Genomic DNA, 18281 nt, shown 5'->3' with positions numbered 1-18281 from the left:
CATTGACAAGCACTAAGCTCTTAAACTCTTGATGGTTGCTAGGCAGCGCCCATTACTACTATCATCCTGGCAGTTCTAAACTTTGCAAGGCATGTCACTTTACCCATCTCTTCGCATAGCCCACCACATGCACTGTTTTCTTAACCACAACTAGATGGATCCATAAAGAAATACTGTGGGAATAAATATCACTGAATGACGAAAATATTGGAATAAAGTAGGCTAATGCAATTGATAGCATCAAATTGTTGCTTGCAAAGTCATCCAGTTGTTATAATACCCATGACTGAAGCAATAGCCTACCTGCGTGTGGTCAGCACCGTTTCGTGCTGCTTTGAGACAAGCGTGGGGTCTTGATAAATCAATCAATGTCAGATTTGTATTTTTTTATCCATTTGGATATTGATTAGGTTACAATTAGGCTGTGGAAAGTTGAGGTGAGTGCTGCTCATGATCATCTTGTCTAGTTGGCTCATTTATTAGCACTGATCACAACATTTTGCCAATGTCAAGTAGCTTAACAGGTGGATTATTTTGCTCTTCATTTGTAGTCGCTTAGTAGCCGAGGCCTACTCCCGAACAAAAGCCTTTGACTTGTCAATCAATCAATGTGATTTTGTTTCACTGAATCTCCGTCTGCATATTTGTTTAATTCTCTGGCTGGGAAAATAAGTGGAGGTGGTATAGCTCATCTATTCGTTTGGTCATTTATCACTGATCAGAAACATTTAGCATGCAATAAGTGTAGGCCTATTCTTTTTTTTCGATTAAATGACAGATTAAATGTGAATCAAAAAAGCATGAGCTTGCCTTGGGTTCTGTTTCAAAATATAACATTTTTTTTTTATATGACAGCGGTTCCATATATTACCATGACACAAGTTGTGTGGGAAAAATCAGGGTAGCCTAAGTGTGTCTTGTCTGTTTAATGAACAAAATATATTTTGATTTCATGTGCATGGCGCAACCATATAGGCTGCACAGACCAGTAACAAAATATGCCATTCTATTCAGTTGAAAATACATTTTATTAGTCTTAAAATGTTTCTTAGGACCTGCTTAAAATGTATTAATAATGGATTTCTTTGTGATGGTGAATATTCAATGGATTTATTCAAATAGACATCCACACACATCCGCCCACGTCTACTCCGCTTCTACACTGGCCGGCATCTGCAAGGGAGATATAAAAGGTTTATCCCGGCAAGAATGTGGTAAACATGGAACTGTATGAATGGAGTGGTGAGGAGGAGGCGCGCCGCAACTCTACGTGTCCAGAAGTAATTTAGCCATTCATTGTAGCCATTGGTGCTCTGTAGAGTTTCTCGTGTAAATGACTCATTATACTAATAAAGTCTGATTTAAAAAGATAATGTATTTTACAATAGTTGTGTCCATAAATGTATATAGTATGTCTAAGCTGGAAGTAGAAGTGTTGTTGTCCATTAGTTTACTCCAGTTAGGAGAGGGGTGGTAGGGTTAGAGGAAAATGATAAAGGAAAATACTAAATATGTATATACACACACACAGTACCAGTCAAAAGTTTGGACATCTACTCATTACAGGATTTATCTTTATTTTGACTATTTTCTACATCGTAGAATAATAGTGAAGACATAAACTATGAAATAACACATTTGGAATCATGTAGTAACCAGACAAGTGTTAAACAAATCAAAACATATTTGGTATTTTAGATTCTTCAAAGTAGCCACCCTTTGCCTTGAATAAAGAAAAACCCTTGAATGAGTAGGTGTGTCCAAACTTTTGATTGGTACTCTATATATCAAAGGAGTGCCTTTGATTTAACGGCCTGCACATGTGCAGTTCGGTGTGAGACGACCGTTAGACACGATGAAGGGTTTGTACGTATGCACTTTGATAGGCACATCGCCATGACATCGTCTACAAGTCTGATCGGGGATTTCTACTGGTGAAGCAGTTCTTTATACTGTACTACTTTCTTTGACTCAATGTTGTTACGCGCTTCTACATCTGCATTGCTTCCTGTTTGGGGTTTTAGGCTGGGTTTCTGTATGTAAAAAGGGCTTTATAAATACATTTGATTGACTGACTAACAAATCCCTTGACCAGTTATCAAAACTCAACTTAGCCTCGATATAAGAGAACATTGAACGTTCCTCAGCTAAAATGGGGGCATTTTGATAAAGAGACATTTAGAGAAAATGTGCATATTCTTTCTAACACTAAACATACAAATATGTATTTACAGTAATAAGGAAGATGAAATCTTAGTTTGTCTTTTTATAATTTCATTATACTATATTTAAAAGCATATACGTAATTTCAAGCCTTATCATACAGTTTTGTTGAATAGAAAATACATCAGAAAATATTTAATATTTTCATATTTTTATCATATTTGTAAGTTACTGTAATCGAGCTTGGCCCTCAAAAGTGACTACTAGAAAAGTAATATTTTAACCTTTCTTGGAATATGCAGCATTACTAATTGTTTATGGCCCTCATGATAAATAATTACTTTTGGGGATTACGTAGATTATATTTTAGATTACATTTAGTTACATTTAACTGGTTTAAAAGTTTTTTAACCATTTAGCAGTATTCTCATTGATAACTTCTTGTTCATCGCAGATCATTTTTCCAATTCATAAGTCCCTCCTTCTTCTGTGGGTTTTATGGTGGACTACAACCCCCAAAAGGTGTATTGCCGCCACCAACTGGACAGGTTGAAAGGTAAAAATAAAATCAATACGTAACTTAATCCACCTCACCAAAAAATAAAAAAATAAAGAGTACATTTACAAAACCAAAACATAACTCCCACTTCTTCCTTCAAATCTCCATATCTCCCTTCTCAGGCTCTAAGGCCCGAGAGGGTGGTATGGCTTGTGACAATACTCCATGCAAGTCCTTTGCCAAGTAATTTGTCAGTCCCAGAAACCGCTCATCTGCATCCACAATAATATCTATCTTCCTGGACCTTCTCTCCACCTTGGCAGTGCCATTGATCACCATAGCTATAAAAGGCCACAAAGTCCACCTTTTTGACCTTTAAAATATCTGGGTCCTGCTGGTGAAAGGCAACCCCTGCAGCCTGCAGTAAAAGGCCTATCCACCACCATGAACTCTTCAGTTGCACAATTTGAACCTTCAGCCCTTTTAACAGCCACTGCATATGAAGTGCTCTAGACAGCCCTGATTTTGGTCACCTCATTATCTTTCACACTTGTTGGGCATTCCAAAGATGTGGCTTCATGGGTCCCGTCACATTTAACATGTCACATTTCCATCACTTTTAAAACACATGACATGATCTTTTCCACAACTTGGACATCTCGGCTTCTCCCTTCTGCAAACACTTGAAACATGTCCAAAAGCTTTACATTGATCACACTGCATTGGTCTTGGGATAAATGCTCTGACTCTGTAGTTTATATAACACAAAATGAACTTGAGTAGGGAGACTTCATATAAAAAAAGAAAAGAGACTTCACTTTTCCATCATTCACCGCACGATCACTCCAGGAAAAATGTTCATCTCTTCAACATCGACTTCCCACAAGAGGCCAGATACTAACACCTTCATGGGTTCCCTGTTCCGAAGAGACATAAACGACACGTCAAACTGCTCAAAGCGGGTGAGACGCAACACACGTTCCTTATGATCAGAGAAGTACAAAAACTCAAAGCAAGCACGCCTATCGTGATCCTCACAGCCTTCACTTTACCCAGCACTTTGGAAATCTGTTTGGAAATTTGAAATAGATTTTTCAATATTGGTAATCCGATCAGCTGCTCCTCCTTAACAAACTGTACTCCTACAAGATACGAAGGGACATTCTCAGAACTTCGCTCCGTTCTCCATTCTTTTGGACAATATTCAATATCTCCTTAATTCTACCGCCATTACATTCACAATCCATATCAGCGTCCGCTTCCGCTTTCTTTTCCTCCAGAAGTCCCCCCCTTCACTAAGTAGCCAATGAGTGAGCACGTACTGGTCGTATGAACAACCGGAGGTGAATAACGTGATCAGTGCAGTGTTTACATTGTGTCGTCAGAAAGAAAGAAAAAACGGTAAACTTGAAATAGCCCAGATTCACAACGAGACCAAGAGGGTGGGCCTATTTGCTTAATTATTTTACAAGTTCTTCACAAAAAGTGTGCTTTTCTGTTTATTTTTATGAATGCCAGCACATGTTGCTGATTATAGCGACTGCAAGTTACTGTTTTGGTCGCTAGCTAAGTTAGCTAATACAAGCCAAACTAGCTAGCTAATTAGCTTGTTAGGGCAGATGCTTAACGTTAGCTATCTATCAAAGTACTGAGGACGACATTCTATGTATGATTTGGATAGCTAGTTAGCTATATGAATTAGCAAATTAGCTTGCCTTATTGGTCCTTGTTGATTCCCTGTTAGATCTCTCCATTCAACACCTCCAAAATGAGACTGGTGATCCTGGAGGACTATGACCTGGCCAGTGAATGGGCAGCCAAATACATCCGCAACAGAATCATCCAGTTCAAGCCCAGTGCTGACAGATACTTCACTTTAGGATTACCCACAGGTAAACTTTGGTTGATTTACAGATAAAAGTGTATCTGGTAATTACTGTAACTTGCCAGGGACTAAATGTTAGTTTGCATGTCATGTAGGTATGTAAGTATCATCCATGTCCCTCTCTTTTAGGAAGCACTCCTTTTGGCTGTTACAAAAAGTTGATAGAGTTTTACAAGAATGGGGACCTCTCTTTCAAATATGTCAAGACCTTCAACATGGATGAGTATGTGGGTGAGTTTGAGCCTTCAGGTACAAATTACACTCCCAACCACAGATGGGCTAAGATTTTTTTTAGCCCAAGCCAAACCCTTTGTAACAGCAAAGGGTCAAATATCAAACTGACCCTGTATGTTTTTTGGGGAGTAATAGAAGTAGTGAAGTAGAATCAGAGTGGTGCAGCCTTGCAGGAAGAAATAATCGGCCCACTCAGCTCATTTATAACCAGAGGAAGTGGGAGGTGACGCTGGCCGCTACTGGGATTTAAGCTGACTTGGCTGGATTTTATTAGCAGCGTGATCGAAGCTGGCATTTGTTTTTGCTTTAGTCTTTAAATGCAAGAATGTCACATGAAGTTATGGCCCTCTGCCTCAAAAGTCTGAACTTTCTCCTGTTTTAGCAAATTGGTAAGGTGCAGGCAATTAAGTAGAAACAACCTTGGCTACCGATTCATCTCCATCTTATTGTATATGCCTTTATACTCCCTTTCTATCAGCAATGATGAGAAATTGTATTGCTCTAACCTGTCTTTCCTACCAAATCAAAGCTTATTTGGTAGCCTATATGCACACAGTACAATGAAATGCTTACTTGCAAGCTCTCCTCTCAAACAGTGCAACTGTTTTTTAAAATATATATATAAGTAAGAAAAGCACAAAAGAACACTGTTATAAAATTTGTAAGAAATATAACTATAGTAAGAAAAACAATTACTTATATTACTTATAGGCCTGCCCCGGGCCCACCCAGAGAGCTACCACTCCTACATGTGGAACAACTTCTTCAAGCACATTGACATCGATCCAGCTAATGCCAGTATCCTGGACGGCAATATCACTGACCTGGAAGCAGAGTGTGAAGCCTTTGAGAAGAAGATCACAGAGGCTGGGGGAATCGACTTGTTTGTGGGAGGTCAGTTTTTATACTTGCATGCATGCCTGTGGCTTAAATTGGTTTTAATTGGTTTTAACACCCTGAATACAGAATAAACATTCAGAGATGACCCGCAGTGTGTTTCTATTTTATCTTCAATTGATTGAATTTGGGTCCAAAGTCTCAGGGCTACCTTTATGTTAATGCAACTGTCCTCTGGTCATTAATCAATTTGTCAATGGTCTATGTTCATTAAAGGAGCCAATGTCTTAAAGGACAATTCCACCCTAAAATTATATTTTGGTATTTGTTTAATTAGTCCATTGTTGATATAGTCCCAAAATGTTTTGCAATCAAGTTTTCAAGATGCACTACATGACAAAAAGTATGTGGACACCTGCTTGTTAAACATCTCATTCCAAAATCATGGGCATTAATATGGAGTTGGTCCCCCCCCTTTTACTGCTATAACAGCCTTCACTCTTCTGGGAAGGCGTTCCACTAGATGTTGGAACATTTCTGTGGGGACTTGCTTCCATTCAGCCACGAGCATTAGTGATGTTGGGCGATTAGGCCAGGCTCGCAGTTGGCGTTCCAATTCATCCCAAAGGTGTTCAATGGGGTTGAGGTCAAGGCTCTGTGCAGCCCAGTCAAGTTCTTCCACACCAATCTCAACATACCATTTCTGTATGGACCTCGCTTTGTGCACGAGGGCATTGTCATGCTAAAACAGGGAAGGGCCTTCCCCAAGCTCTGAATCGTCTAGAATGTCAACGTATGCTGTAGCATTAAGATTTCCCTTCACTGGAACTAGGGGGCCTAGCCCGAACCATGAAAGACAGCCCCAGACTATTATTCCTCCGCCAAACTTTACAGTTGGCACTATGCATTGGGGCAGGTAGCGTTCTCCTGGCATCCGTGTTTCCGCTGCTCCAGAGTCCAATGGCGGCGAGCTTGACACCACTCCAGTCGACGCTTGGCATTGTGTATGGTGATCTTAGGCTTGTGTGTGGCTGCTCGACCATGGAAACCCATTTCATGAAGCTCCCGACTAACAGTTATTGTGCTGATGCTGCTTCCAGAGGCAGTTTGGGACTCGGTAGTGAGTGTTGCAACCGAGGACAGATGATTTTTACGTGCTTCAGACTCGGTGGTCCCGTTCTGTGAGCCACTTTGCGGCTGAGCCGTTGTTACTCCTAGACCTTTCCAAGTCACAATAACAGCACTTACAGTTAACCGGGGCAGCTCTAGCAGGGCAGAAAGTTGATGAACTGACTTGTTGGAAAGGTGGCATCCTATGACAGTACCACGTTGAAAGTCACAGCTCTTCAGTAAGGCCATTCTACTGCCAATGTTTGACAATGGCGATATCATGGTTGTGTGCTCAATTTTAAACACCTGTCAGCAACGTGTGTGGCTGAAATAGCCAAATCGACTAAAGGATATCCACATACCTCTGTGTGTCTAACTTTCAAAATAGAGAAATACAGCCGGTATGATGCATTTTACATCATGTGACGCAAAACATAGCATTATATGATGCAAAATAGCATACCGGCTGTATTTTGAAAGTTTTATATCTCAACTTGATTGTGGACATACAAAACATTTTGGAACTATGTCAATAATGGACTAATGAAACAAATACCAAAAGATAATTTTAGTTATTAATTCTCTCTCAAGGTATCGGACCAGACGGCCACATTGCCTTCAATGAGCCAGGCTCCAGTCTAGTCTCCAGGACCAGAGTGAAGACTTTAGCAAAGGACACCATTGTAGCCAACGCCCGTTTCTTTGGCAACGACCTGTCAAAGGTCCCCACCATGGCCTTGACTGTGGGTGTGGGGACAGTCATGGATGCCCGAGAGGTAAACTAGGTCTTAACAGTATATTCATCTATTTGTCTATTTCGTATATTTTCATGGCACAGATATTTTTACACTATGTAGACAAAATAAACTTTTTAACCTAATGTAGATGTACTAATTTTCTTTACAAAAGCTAACTTGTGTTGCAATTTTGAATGTGTTCATTACATGACTCTTGTGTCAATAGATGTTTCAATTGTAATGATTTTATATTGATTGTGTTTGTTTGTTATAGGTTATGATTCTTATCACTGGAGCCCACAAAGCCTTTGCCCTGTACAAAGCCATAGAGGAGGGGGTCAACCACATGTGGACCGTCTCAGCCTTCCAGCAGCACCCACGCACCATCTTTGTGTGTGACGAGGACGCCACACTGGAGCTCAGAGTCAAAACAGTCAAGTACTTCAAAGGTAAGCATGGAATAGGACAGGGTTTACTATAAAGGAAATTGGTTACAACAAAGTTAGTGCACTTTGATACTGGCCAGTTGGTAATTATTATTCACCTAACATGTTTTCCATTAATTGTTCATTTCCTTCCAGGTTTGATGCATGTTCACAACCGACTGGTGGACCCAGTACTCAGCATAAAGGACCAATAATGGAGAATAAAACCAAGTCAGAGAATTCCAGACTTCAAAATGGTGGATGGACCCAGTTGTTGGTAGGCTACAACCAGCATGACAATGTGCCAGAGAGATTGTTTGTCAGCACTTCAGTTGAGGGGCTGTGGTTTAAGGCTGCCATAACAACTAACCAAGCATTACAGTGCATGAGATTTGCTCCATTTGTTACATTGCATTAGGATACTATGAAGGCTAACTGTAAATGCCCCCTCAGCTGATATGTTAAAGATGCCATGAATTCTCATATACAACTGTTACCAATATATTATGAGGTCAGAATCTTTGCAGTATTAGTCTCAAACAGATTTATTTGCCTTCTCGACTACTTTCTTCCATCTGCACAATCTAGAGACAGGATGGACGAAAGGGAAACAGGGAAACATACAACACTATAGTTCCTTTACACTCCATTCCATGTCATTTGTAGCTTTGAACGCTCCATAGGTTTGTTTACCTGACAGTCAGTTATACTTTCCAAGTTGCCACCGTAGTGATTTACACTCAATATACTGTCTTTTGTATCTGAAATGTCATTCTTGGCCATATTGTATGCTCTCACAAGATTGTATTGGCAATCATTTGATGTCAAGGCATAATGTTAACTTTTCAAACATCTCTAATCAGTCATTGATTTAGCTTTTTTTGTTGTTGTGGTTTTGTAGAACATTTCATTTCAATGTAACTCAATGTGTCCCAACTACTTACAAGATTACTGAGTCTTTTTTAGAAATTAAATGTGCACATACTGTACTGTAACTCATAAAAATGCTTCATACCGGCTGTATTTGTATTTTGAAAGTTATGTATCTTGAAAACTTGATTGCTGATATGCAAAACATTTTGGAACTATATCAGCAATGGACTAATGAAACAAATACCAAAATATAGTTTTTCTGAGTAATTATCTCTCAAGGTATCGGACCAGACGGCCACATTGCCTTCAATGAGCCAGGCTCCAGTCTAGTCTCCAGGACCAGAGTGAAGACCTTGGCGAAGGACGCCATCGTAGACAATGCCCGTATCTTTAGCAACGACCTGTCAAAGGTCCCCTCATAAATGGTTTAGTTCTATAAAGATGCTTCTTGTAAAGAAATGTCATTTATTTAGTATTACTTATTCAGAGTTGTATACTCAGGAGTCAGATTTAGGGGGTTATTCCCACCCTTTTATGGATAGAGGACAGTATATCATCTAGTGCAAATATTGAGTTTTAAGAGTTTTACATTCATTTATCTGAAATTCATGATACACAGGGAAATGAAGGCAACACTATTGGGAGTGAAATATGAATTTCTAGTCACACAGTTGTGCACTAGGTGTCACTCTCTACTAAGATACAAAATCAGAGGGGCCAGTACCAATTGATGAGAGGAATAGTATACCATTTTTCACATGTTCGTGCTCATCTGTACTGTGCTGGCTCAGATATTTTTAACATTGTCATTCCCATCATGGCTCTAGAAACTTTAGTGGATGCGAAACCAGTTCAGCACTGTTTGGCTTGGTTCATTAGACATTTTCTATAGCTTTTCCTTCAGTTTGAAAGCATGGAGTAGATATTGTTTAGATCTTTCTTTTGAGATTGTCTTTCTACACAATTAGCTTTAGATTTGTCTGCATTAGTTCTATCCAATTTATGCTTATTATTAAGGCGTCTGCTAGCAAAACAATACGCTGTAAATGGATTACACCACCTCTTCTGTTTAATTTCTTCATTCATGGTGTTTGAATCTTAGCTAGAAACCTGCTGCCACTAGCATAGCATAACCTTGACAGAGGGAGACAATCTGGTTTTCACAACTGTAAAACTACCAGACAGATTCCAAGCACAGTTTGATATTTCCAGTTTACTGATTAAAACATCTCTGCTGTATTAACATTGCTATGGCTAATTTGATTTAATCTGGTCCTCCATAAAACACTAGTTCTGTAACAATACAAATAAAAATCAGTCTGCATCACAGTTCTAAACTAGCCCTGTGGTAACTTTACTTATATAATTTCTGATGTTGATTAGATTTGACATGTAAATACAAAGTAATTGCTTTGTTGATATTATGCAGAGTTTAATTACCCAGCCCGCAGAATGACAAGACGGAGTCAACCTCCTCTGCTCTTTGTTTGTGTGCTAATAGAATGATCTGACAATTTGTTCTGCTTGATGTTAATGGTTTTTCCCTCAGTATGTAAAATTAAGGCGCTGTTAACCAGTAAAGTTAACCAAAACCCCCAGGGAATTGACATAATAGAGAAGCCTAAACTGTATCCATCATCAAGCAGTGCCATCCCTCTGCTTAAACAGTCACACCAACGGAGTACCTTGAGATTATGATGGAGTCTGTTGATCCTATGGATTTAGGCCTTTATACCCATAGCAACTGGACTAGAGTCAGTTTTGTGGTGCAACTCATAATTTCTTACATTTGGGGAGCGAGTGTTTAGGAGAGGTTTTTGTTCAAAGGGAGTTGTAAGAATTGACCCTAAATCAGTTGTTAAGGGCCACAAATAACTCCATGAAGTCCATGACAGGATGAGGATCTCCTGATCAAATGCCCACCTGCCCCTTTCATTACCGCCGCCTCTGTTTGGTTGTGCTGAGTGGTTCTTTGCACAGAATATCTTGTGATAACCAATGTTCTAACACCCATTTGGGCTTTAGGTCTTTGCTTTGGCAGTAAATGGAAATAAACCGCCACAAATGGAGAGGAAAATTGCCTGTCAGTCGCTAGCCGTCGCTCTTAGTAAAGCAAGTGTGCTAAACTACCCAACGGGGGCAGAATAGCAAAGAAAGCACTAATCAATACAATCTGAAGACAAACAGTGATACGTTTGCAATGTGTGACAGCTTGTCAGTAGCCTGTGGACCCTTGTTCTGTCAAAATGACTAAAAAACCTAATCAGTGTATGGGACTTGCTAGGTTTTCCCTCTAATCTAGTGTAATATTATGGAAAACACAGAGGACATGTTGGCCTTGTTTTTCCTCTTTGATGAACATTGACTTTGATACTTGAATGCAGCCCATGTAGCTTCCCTCACTCTCTGTCCATCTGCAAGGTTTCCAACACCTCTAGACTGTAGACAGCTTCAGTGCTGTGTGAGGAGGGCTGCCTAATCCATTTCTTAGGGTTCAGTGTATCCAATCAATCACACCCACCATATAAATATTTATGCACTATCTTTGTGCACTATTAAAATCTTAATTCCTGAGATAATTGTGTTCATGTTTATGTGTATTGGTGTGTCACCCTGTGTATGTGGGTAGTCAAACTTATTAGATGTGAGCACTGGTTAAAAGATCCAAAACAAAGAATGGGCAATCCTCTTATCTGGCTGCAATGAATCAAGGCTCTGACTGGACAGCCTGTTACTGCTCCAATGATCAAAGACGACACTGACCGTATCTGACATAGCAATGAAACTCCTCTGACCCACACTCTCCCCGCTGCTACCCCAACACACCAATCAATACCTACTCCCAGGGAGATATTTGATGCTTGAGACCCTCCCAAAAAGAAAAATACAGATCCACGATGTAAAGTGTTCAATAGAAAACCAATGTATTCTATCTCTTGTAGAAATGTTTCACCCTGTTCAAGCTTCATCAGTGTCAAGCAAGAAATTGTTGGAAAAAGCAATTTCTCATTATATCTAGGTGATTATTGGTTTGTATGACCGACTTATGGTTTGAAAAGAAAAGCGAGAACTAGAAACAAAAACAATCGAGAAACCGTACATAGCCGAGGGTCAGTTTGATCTCCCTCTTAAGAACTAACTGCAATGTGAGGCCTTCAAATACCTTCACACCTTTTATACTCTCAAACCGTCAACTACTGTAGCCTCCCGAGACCCCCCCCCCCAAAAAAGAATAGAAAAACATATTATTGTTCTTTTATTGCAAAATGATTCATATTTTAAGTTATTGTCCTCTATAGTGGTCATTAGGACTTAAATATGAAAATAATGAACACTACAGTCAATGGGCACAGCAGGTGAAAACATAGTTGCAGCATACGGGTGTCCACTACAGAGGCGATTTCTCGATAAGCTCTTATTTCGCTTTTATTTAATGTGAAAAAATCGTTACACAGTCCTGACAATTCACTTAACAATTCTTGAGATATTCATTTCCATGAAATGTACTGATTTGGACGGCAGACATTTTTTTAAGAACCAGGAAGATATAGTTGTCATATGACACGTCATATCATTGAAAAGCCCAGAATCTCCTCTCAAAGAAACAACAGGACTTAATACAGTGGCTTGTATGGCCTCAGAGATACGGCCCAAGAACTAATGTCCACTAGAGAGGACAAAAATGTATTGTCTCTCAGGAGGGTAGTGACAAAAACGGACAGCAAACTTTTATCTGTTTTTAAAAGTTAAAATTCTTTGTGCTTCTAGGCTTGCAGTTCAGTTGGATCCTTTAAAACATGATACCAGGGTGACACAGGCTAACTAAAGGTGGGTGGGAGAGAAATATCTTACACTGTCAGAGTTATTAGAGGTAAGAAAACAACAGCCATGGAGACAGATTTACAAAGATGTAGGTTGGGAGAGGGTCTATGCATTTATCTGGGTGAGATTGAAGCTCAAGATAAACCTGTGGAGACTCATTTCATACAGGTTGTGTTTTTTTTCTTCTAATTTGCTGTCTGTGTGAATTACATTTAGTTCCTGAATATCTTTATGATTTGGATGTAACACCCTTTGTCCTTTTGAAATGAACCATCAGCAACTAGTCTAATTCCGTTGCATCTTAGAAAGGGATGAATGTGGTGACATTCATAAATGACTTAACTGTGCCATTTTTTAAAACATAAATCTATTTGTGTTCAATAAAGGCACAATTATCAACTGCAGCTTCCTACTTTGATAGTAGAGCTGGGACTATAAACCAAAAATGATCGACAAAAACCATGCCGATCACGTATCGCAAGCATTTTGCTGATATCGTTCACTACGATAAGAAGCCTATACTCGGGCTGTCATGCACCCCCAAAATCTGAGGGGGCACAAAGAACAAGGAAGGGAGGTTGTCTGGAGGCATCCCCCCCTCCCCCCATATGGAAGTTAGCATTTTTCAAACACCTGAAACAGCTTTTTCATGCAATCTAGAGCTGTAATCATTATGCTTAATTCTATGTCAAAAATACGTTTATGCTTCTGCATATCTAAGCATACATATTGAGCTGTCTGTATCCTCTTGACTGGTGGTTCTTTTTTTAACAAACTAAATGTGCTCTGCATCTCTGCTAAAATCTGGGTAAAAGATTGAAAGGAAGGTGAGTCTTATTCAGTACATTAAGCAATTGCTTGCTTTTCTAAAGTCTACTAACCTTGCCAGCAGGCATACCACCTAAGATACAGTAGTTAGACAAGCTAGATACTCTAACTTGATTAGTTATGAGGTTGGGAGATTGGCAACCTATCTGTGCTAGCTAAAGCCAACTTAGAAAATAAATAAAATAAAAATATACATATATACAGTACCAGTCAAAAGTTTGGACACACGTACTCATTCAAGGGTTTCTCTTTATTTTTACTACTTTCTACATTGTAGAATAATAGTGAAGACATCAAAACTATTAAATAACACATATGGAATCATGTAGTGTATCATCATGTAAAAAGTGTTAAACAAATCAAAATATATTTTAGATTTTAGATTCTTCAAATTAGCCACCCTTTGCACACGCTTGGCATTCTCTTATTTATTTATTTCACCTTTATTTAACCAGGTAGATAAAGCAAAGCAGTGCAACACAAACAACAACACAGAGTTACACATGGAATAAACAAACGTACAGTCAATAACACAATAGAAAAAGTTTATATACAATGTGTGCAAATGGCGTGAGGAGGTAAGATAATAAATAGGCCATAGTAACGAAGTAATTACAATTTAGCAAATTAACACTGGAGTGATAGATGTGCAGATGATGATGTGCAAGTAGAAATACTGGTGTGCAAAAGAGCAAAAAAGTAAATAAAAACAGTATGTGGATGAGGTAGGTAGATTCGATGAGCTATTTACAGATGGGTTGTGTACAGCTGCAGCGATCGGTAAGCTGCTCAGATAGCTGATGCTTAAAGTTAATGAGGGAGATATAAGTCTCCAACTTCAGCGATTTTTGCAATTCGTTCCAGTCATTGGCAGCAGAGAACTGGAAGGAAAGGCAGCCAAAGGGGTGTTGGCTTTGAGGATGACCAGTGAGATATACCTGCTGGAGCGTGTGCTACGGTTGGGTGTTGTTATGGTGATCAGTGAGCTGAGATAAGGCAGAGCTTTACCTAGCAAAGACTTATAGATGACCTGGAGCCAGTGGGTCTGGCGACGAATATGTAGTGAGTGCCAGCTGACGAGAGCATACAGGTCGCAGTGGTGGGTGGTATAAGGGGCTTTGGTGACAAAACGGATGGCACTGTGATAGACTGCATCCAGTTTGCTGAGTAGAGTGTTGGAGGCTATTTTGTAAATGACATTGCTGAAGTCGAGGATCGGTAGGATAGTCAGTTTTACGAGGATATGGTTGGCAGTGTGAGTGAAGGAGGCTTTGTTGCGAAATAGGAAGCCGATTCTAGATTTAATTTTGGATTGGAGATGTTTAATATGAGTCTGGAAGGAGAGTTTACAGTCTAGCCAGACACCTAGGTATTTGTAGTTGTCCACATATTCTCAGTCAGAACCGTCCAGAGTAGTGATGCTAGTCGGGTGGGCGGGTGCGGACAGAGATCGGTTGAAAAGCATGCATTTAGTTTTACTAGCATTTAAGAGCAGTTGGAGGCCACGGAAGGAGTGTTGTATGGCATTGAAGCTCGTTTGGAGGTTTGTTAACACAGTGTCCAAAGAGGGGCCAGATGTATACAGAATGGTGTTGTCTGCGTAGAGGTAGATCAGAGAATCACCCGCTGCAAGAGCAACATCGTTGATGTATACAGAGAAAAGAGTTGGCTTGACTCCCTGAGTTATTTGAAATTTGTGGAAACTGCCTCTTCCTCTTTGAATTTGGGGGTGGCTACCACAGAATTCAAACCAATCTGTGACATTTAAATTTGCTCAAACCCACCCTATAGTTTACAAAAACAAATGCTTATGGCTCAATATAAAATTTACAGAGATTGCCGAGTGTGGCTTTATTAGGCTGATAAATGATGCTGTAGCTCTTTATGACTGACAGTCCTACATTCTGACCGCTGCGCTCCTTTCCCTAACACGTATGATAAGAATTCCATTCGGAAATGGGGTTGGAAATCCCTTTGGCAGAGTGTGGGCACTGTCATCGTGGAAACTGTTAGTCGTGCCACTGTGATGGGCCCCAGACAATGTTGTCTCAAACTCCATGGCCATGTACATCAGCCGTGATAGCACTAGATACCGTAATAATGTTAACACGTTTGCTTTGGAGAGAATCACTGGAGAAGAATGTCAGTCACAAAAAAAAGCAGAACGTAACAATGTAAAAAGCCTCCAAAAATGTTTTGTTGTAATTACGTCTCTGCCTTAAATCTGTTAAATATATATTTTTATATATATATAGTGCATTCAGAAAGTATTCAGAGCACTTAACTTTTTCCACATTTTGTTTTGTTACAGCCTTATTCTAAAATGGATAAAATATATTTTTTCCCTAATCAATCTACACACTAAACCCCATAATGACAATAAAAAAACTAAACAGAAATACCTTATTTTCATAAGTATTCAGACCCTTTGCTTTGAGACTCAAAATTGAGCTAAGGTGAACCCTGTTTCCATTGATCATCCTTCAGATGTTTCTACAACTTAATTGGACATGGTTTGGAGAGGCAGACTCTGTATAAGGTCACACAGTTGACAGTGAATGTCAGAGCAAAAGGCAAGCCATGAGGTCGAAGGAATTGTCCGTAGAGCTCTGAGACAGGATTGTGACAAGGCACAGATCTGGGAAAGGGTACCAAAACATTTCTGCAGCATTGAAGGTCCTCAAGAACACAGTGGCCTCAATCATTCTTAAATAGAAGAAGTTTGGAACCACCAAGACTTCCTAGAGCTGGCCGCCCGGCCAAACTGCGCAATCGGGGGGAGAAGGGGCGGCAGGTAGCCTAGTGGTTAGAGCGTTGGACTTGTGACCGAAAGGTCGCAAGATCGACTCCCTGAGCTGACAAGGTAAAAAATCTGACGTTCTGCCCCTGAACAAGGCAGTTAACCCACTGTTCCAAGGCCATCATTGAAAAGTATAATTTATTCTTAACTGACTTGCCTAGTTAAATAAAGGTAAAAAAAGGGCCTTGGTTAGGGAGGTGACCAAGAACCTGATGGTCACTCTGACAGAGCTCCAGAGTTCCTCTGTGGAGAGGGTAGGACCTTCCAGAAGGACAACCATCTCTGCAGCATTCCACTAATCAGGCCTTTATGGTAGAGTGGCCAGACGGAAGCCACTCCTCAGTAAAAGGCACATGATAGCCTGCTTGGAGTTTGCCAAAAGACAAGATACAAGATTCTCTGGTCTGATGAAAGCAAGATTGAACTCTTTGGCCTGAATGGCCAATACTATCCCTACGGTGAAGCCTGGTGGTGGAGCATCATGCTGTGGGAAGGTTTTTCAGTGGCAGGGACTGGGAGATTAGTCAGGGTCGAGGGAAGGTTGAACGGTGCAAAGTACAGAGAGATCCTTGATGAAAACCTGCTCCAGAGCGCTCAGGATCTCAGACTGGGGTGAAGATTCACCTTCCAATAGGACAACAACTCTAAGCACACAGCCAATACAACGCAGGAGTGGCTTCAGGACAAGTCTCTGAATGTCCTTGAGTGGCCCAGCCAGAGCCCGGACTTGAACCCGATCAAACATCTCTGGAAAGACCTGAAAATAGCTGTGCAGCGACGCTCCCCATCCAACCTGACAGAGCTTGAGAGGATCTGTAGAGAAGAATGAGAGAAACTCCCCAAATACAGGTGTGCCAAGCTTGTAGTATCATACCCAAGAAGACTCAAGGTTGTAATGGCTGCCAAAGGTGCTTCAACAAAGTACTGAGTAAAGGGTCTGAATACTTATGTAAATGTTATATTTCTGTTTTTATTTTGATAATGTCTAAAAACCTGTTTTTGCTTTGTCATTAAGGGGTTTTGTGTGTCGATTGGAAAAAACTATTGAAAACATTTTAGAATAAAGCTGCAACGTAACAAAATGTGGAAAAAGTGAAGGAGCCTAAAAAGTGAAGGAGTCTAGTGTCCCAATGAGGGACAGAACACTGAGCCAATAATGACGCAACTAGAGAACATTACTAACCTCTACGCTCTGTATTTTCCACCACCACAGAAAGCACTGAGCTAGGCTGAAACACCTGCATTTTGGAGCTGCCTTACTCACCACCACAGAAAGCACTGAGCTAGGCTGAAACACCTGCATTTTGGAGCTGCCTTACTCAAGTTTACATTGTTTGTAAACTGATATGTGACGTATTGATGCCAACATAACATGCAAAAAAAATACACAGTTACTCAGGGGTTTTCTTTACTTTTACTATTTTCTACATTGTAGAATAATAGTGAAGACATCAACACTATGAAATAACACATATGGAATCATGTACCGTAATTTCCGGACTATAAGCCGCAACTTTTTTCCCACACTTTGAACCTCGCGGCTTAAACAATGACGCGGCTAATATATGGATTTTTCCCGCTTTAAAATTTTTTTTCTCCAAAAAAACACATTCTGTGACGTGCTCAGTTTTTTGGCGGCATGAAATTTCCGAACGGGTTAAGGTCAAACAACTTTTTTGTTTACTGTTTAGATTAAATCGAGCGCTCTCAAACTTCCCATCATTCTGATTACGGTAGTCATTTTGTCACCCTCATCATGGCAAAGACATGGAGAAATGCATATGATGCAGCTTTCAAGTTGAAGGCGATTGATCTGGCTGTTGGAAAAGGAAATAGAGCTGCTGCACGGGAGCTTGGTCTTAATGAGTCGATGATAAGACGTTAGAACCAGCAGCGTGAGGAATTGACTCAGTGCAAAAGACAACTAAAGCTTTCAGAGGGAAGAAAAGCAGATGGCCCAAACTAGAAAATGAGCTCGAAGACTCATCAGACCAAAGGACAGATTTCCACCAGCCTAATGTCCATTGCTCATGTTTCTTGTCCCAAGCAAGTCTCTTCATCTTATTGG

The 18281-nt window shown here is 40.1% G+C and overlaps 1 protein-coding gene and 1 long non-coding RNA gene across 3 annotated transcripts; one reads left to right on the top strand and one right to left on the bottom strand.

The window, feature by feature from the left end:
• Positions 1-911: 911 nt before the first annotated feature.
• Positions 912-3973, bottom strand: LOC115172471 (uncharacterized). The gene is made up of 2 exons (XR_003871440.1): positions 3196-3973; positions 912-1173 (listed from the first exon to the last, which is right to left on the bottom strand). It is a non-coding gene; the product is annotated as an uncharacterized LOC115172471 (long non-coding RNA).
• Positions 3974-3981: 8 nt separating this feature from the next.
• LOC115172470 (glucosamine-6-phosphate isomerase 2) lies at positions 3982-10010 on the top strand. 2 transcript variants are annotated; one of them, XM_029729940.1, is made up of 7 exons: positions 3982-4104; positions 4407-4554; positions 4677-4778; positions 5493-5675; positions 7320-7504; positions 7740-7914; positions 8047-10010. In XM_029729940.1, the coding sequence occupies exons 2-7, from the start codon at positions 4431-4433 to the stop codon at positions 8103-8105; spliced, it is 828 nt and encodes a 275-aa protein (XP_029585800.1). In that variant the 5' UTR covers positions 3982-4104; positions 4407-4430; the 3' UTR covers positions 8106-10010. The 2 variants fall into 2 exon arrangements, with proteins under 2 accessions (XP_029585800.1, XP_029585801.1); XM_029729941.1 differs by having other exon boundaries at positions 3984-4063.
• The last annotated feature ends 8271 nt before the right edge of the window (positions 10011-18281 follow it).

This window comes from Salmo trutta, chromosome 33 (assembly GCF_901001165.1).
Source record: "Salmo trutta chromosome 33, fSalTru1.1, whole genome shotgun sequence".
Classification (NCBI taxonomy): domain Eukaryota; kingdom Metazoa; phylum Chordata; class Actinopteri; order Salmoniformes; family Salmonidae; genus Salmo; species Salmo trutta.
This window is presented reverse-complemented; position numbering and strand designations above follow the sequence as displayed.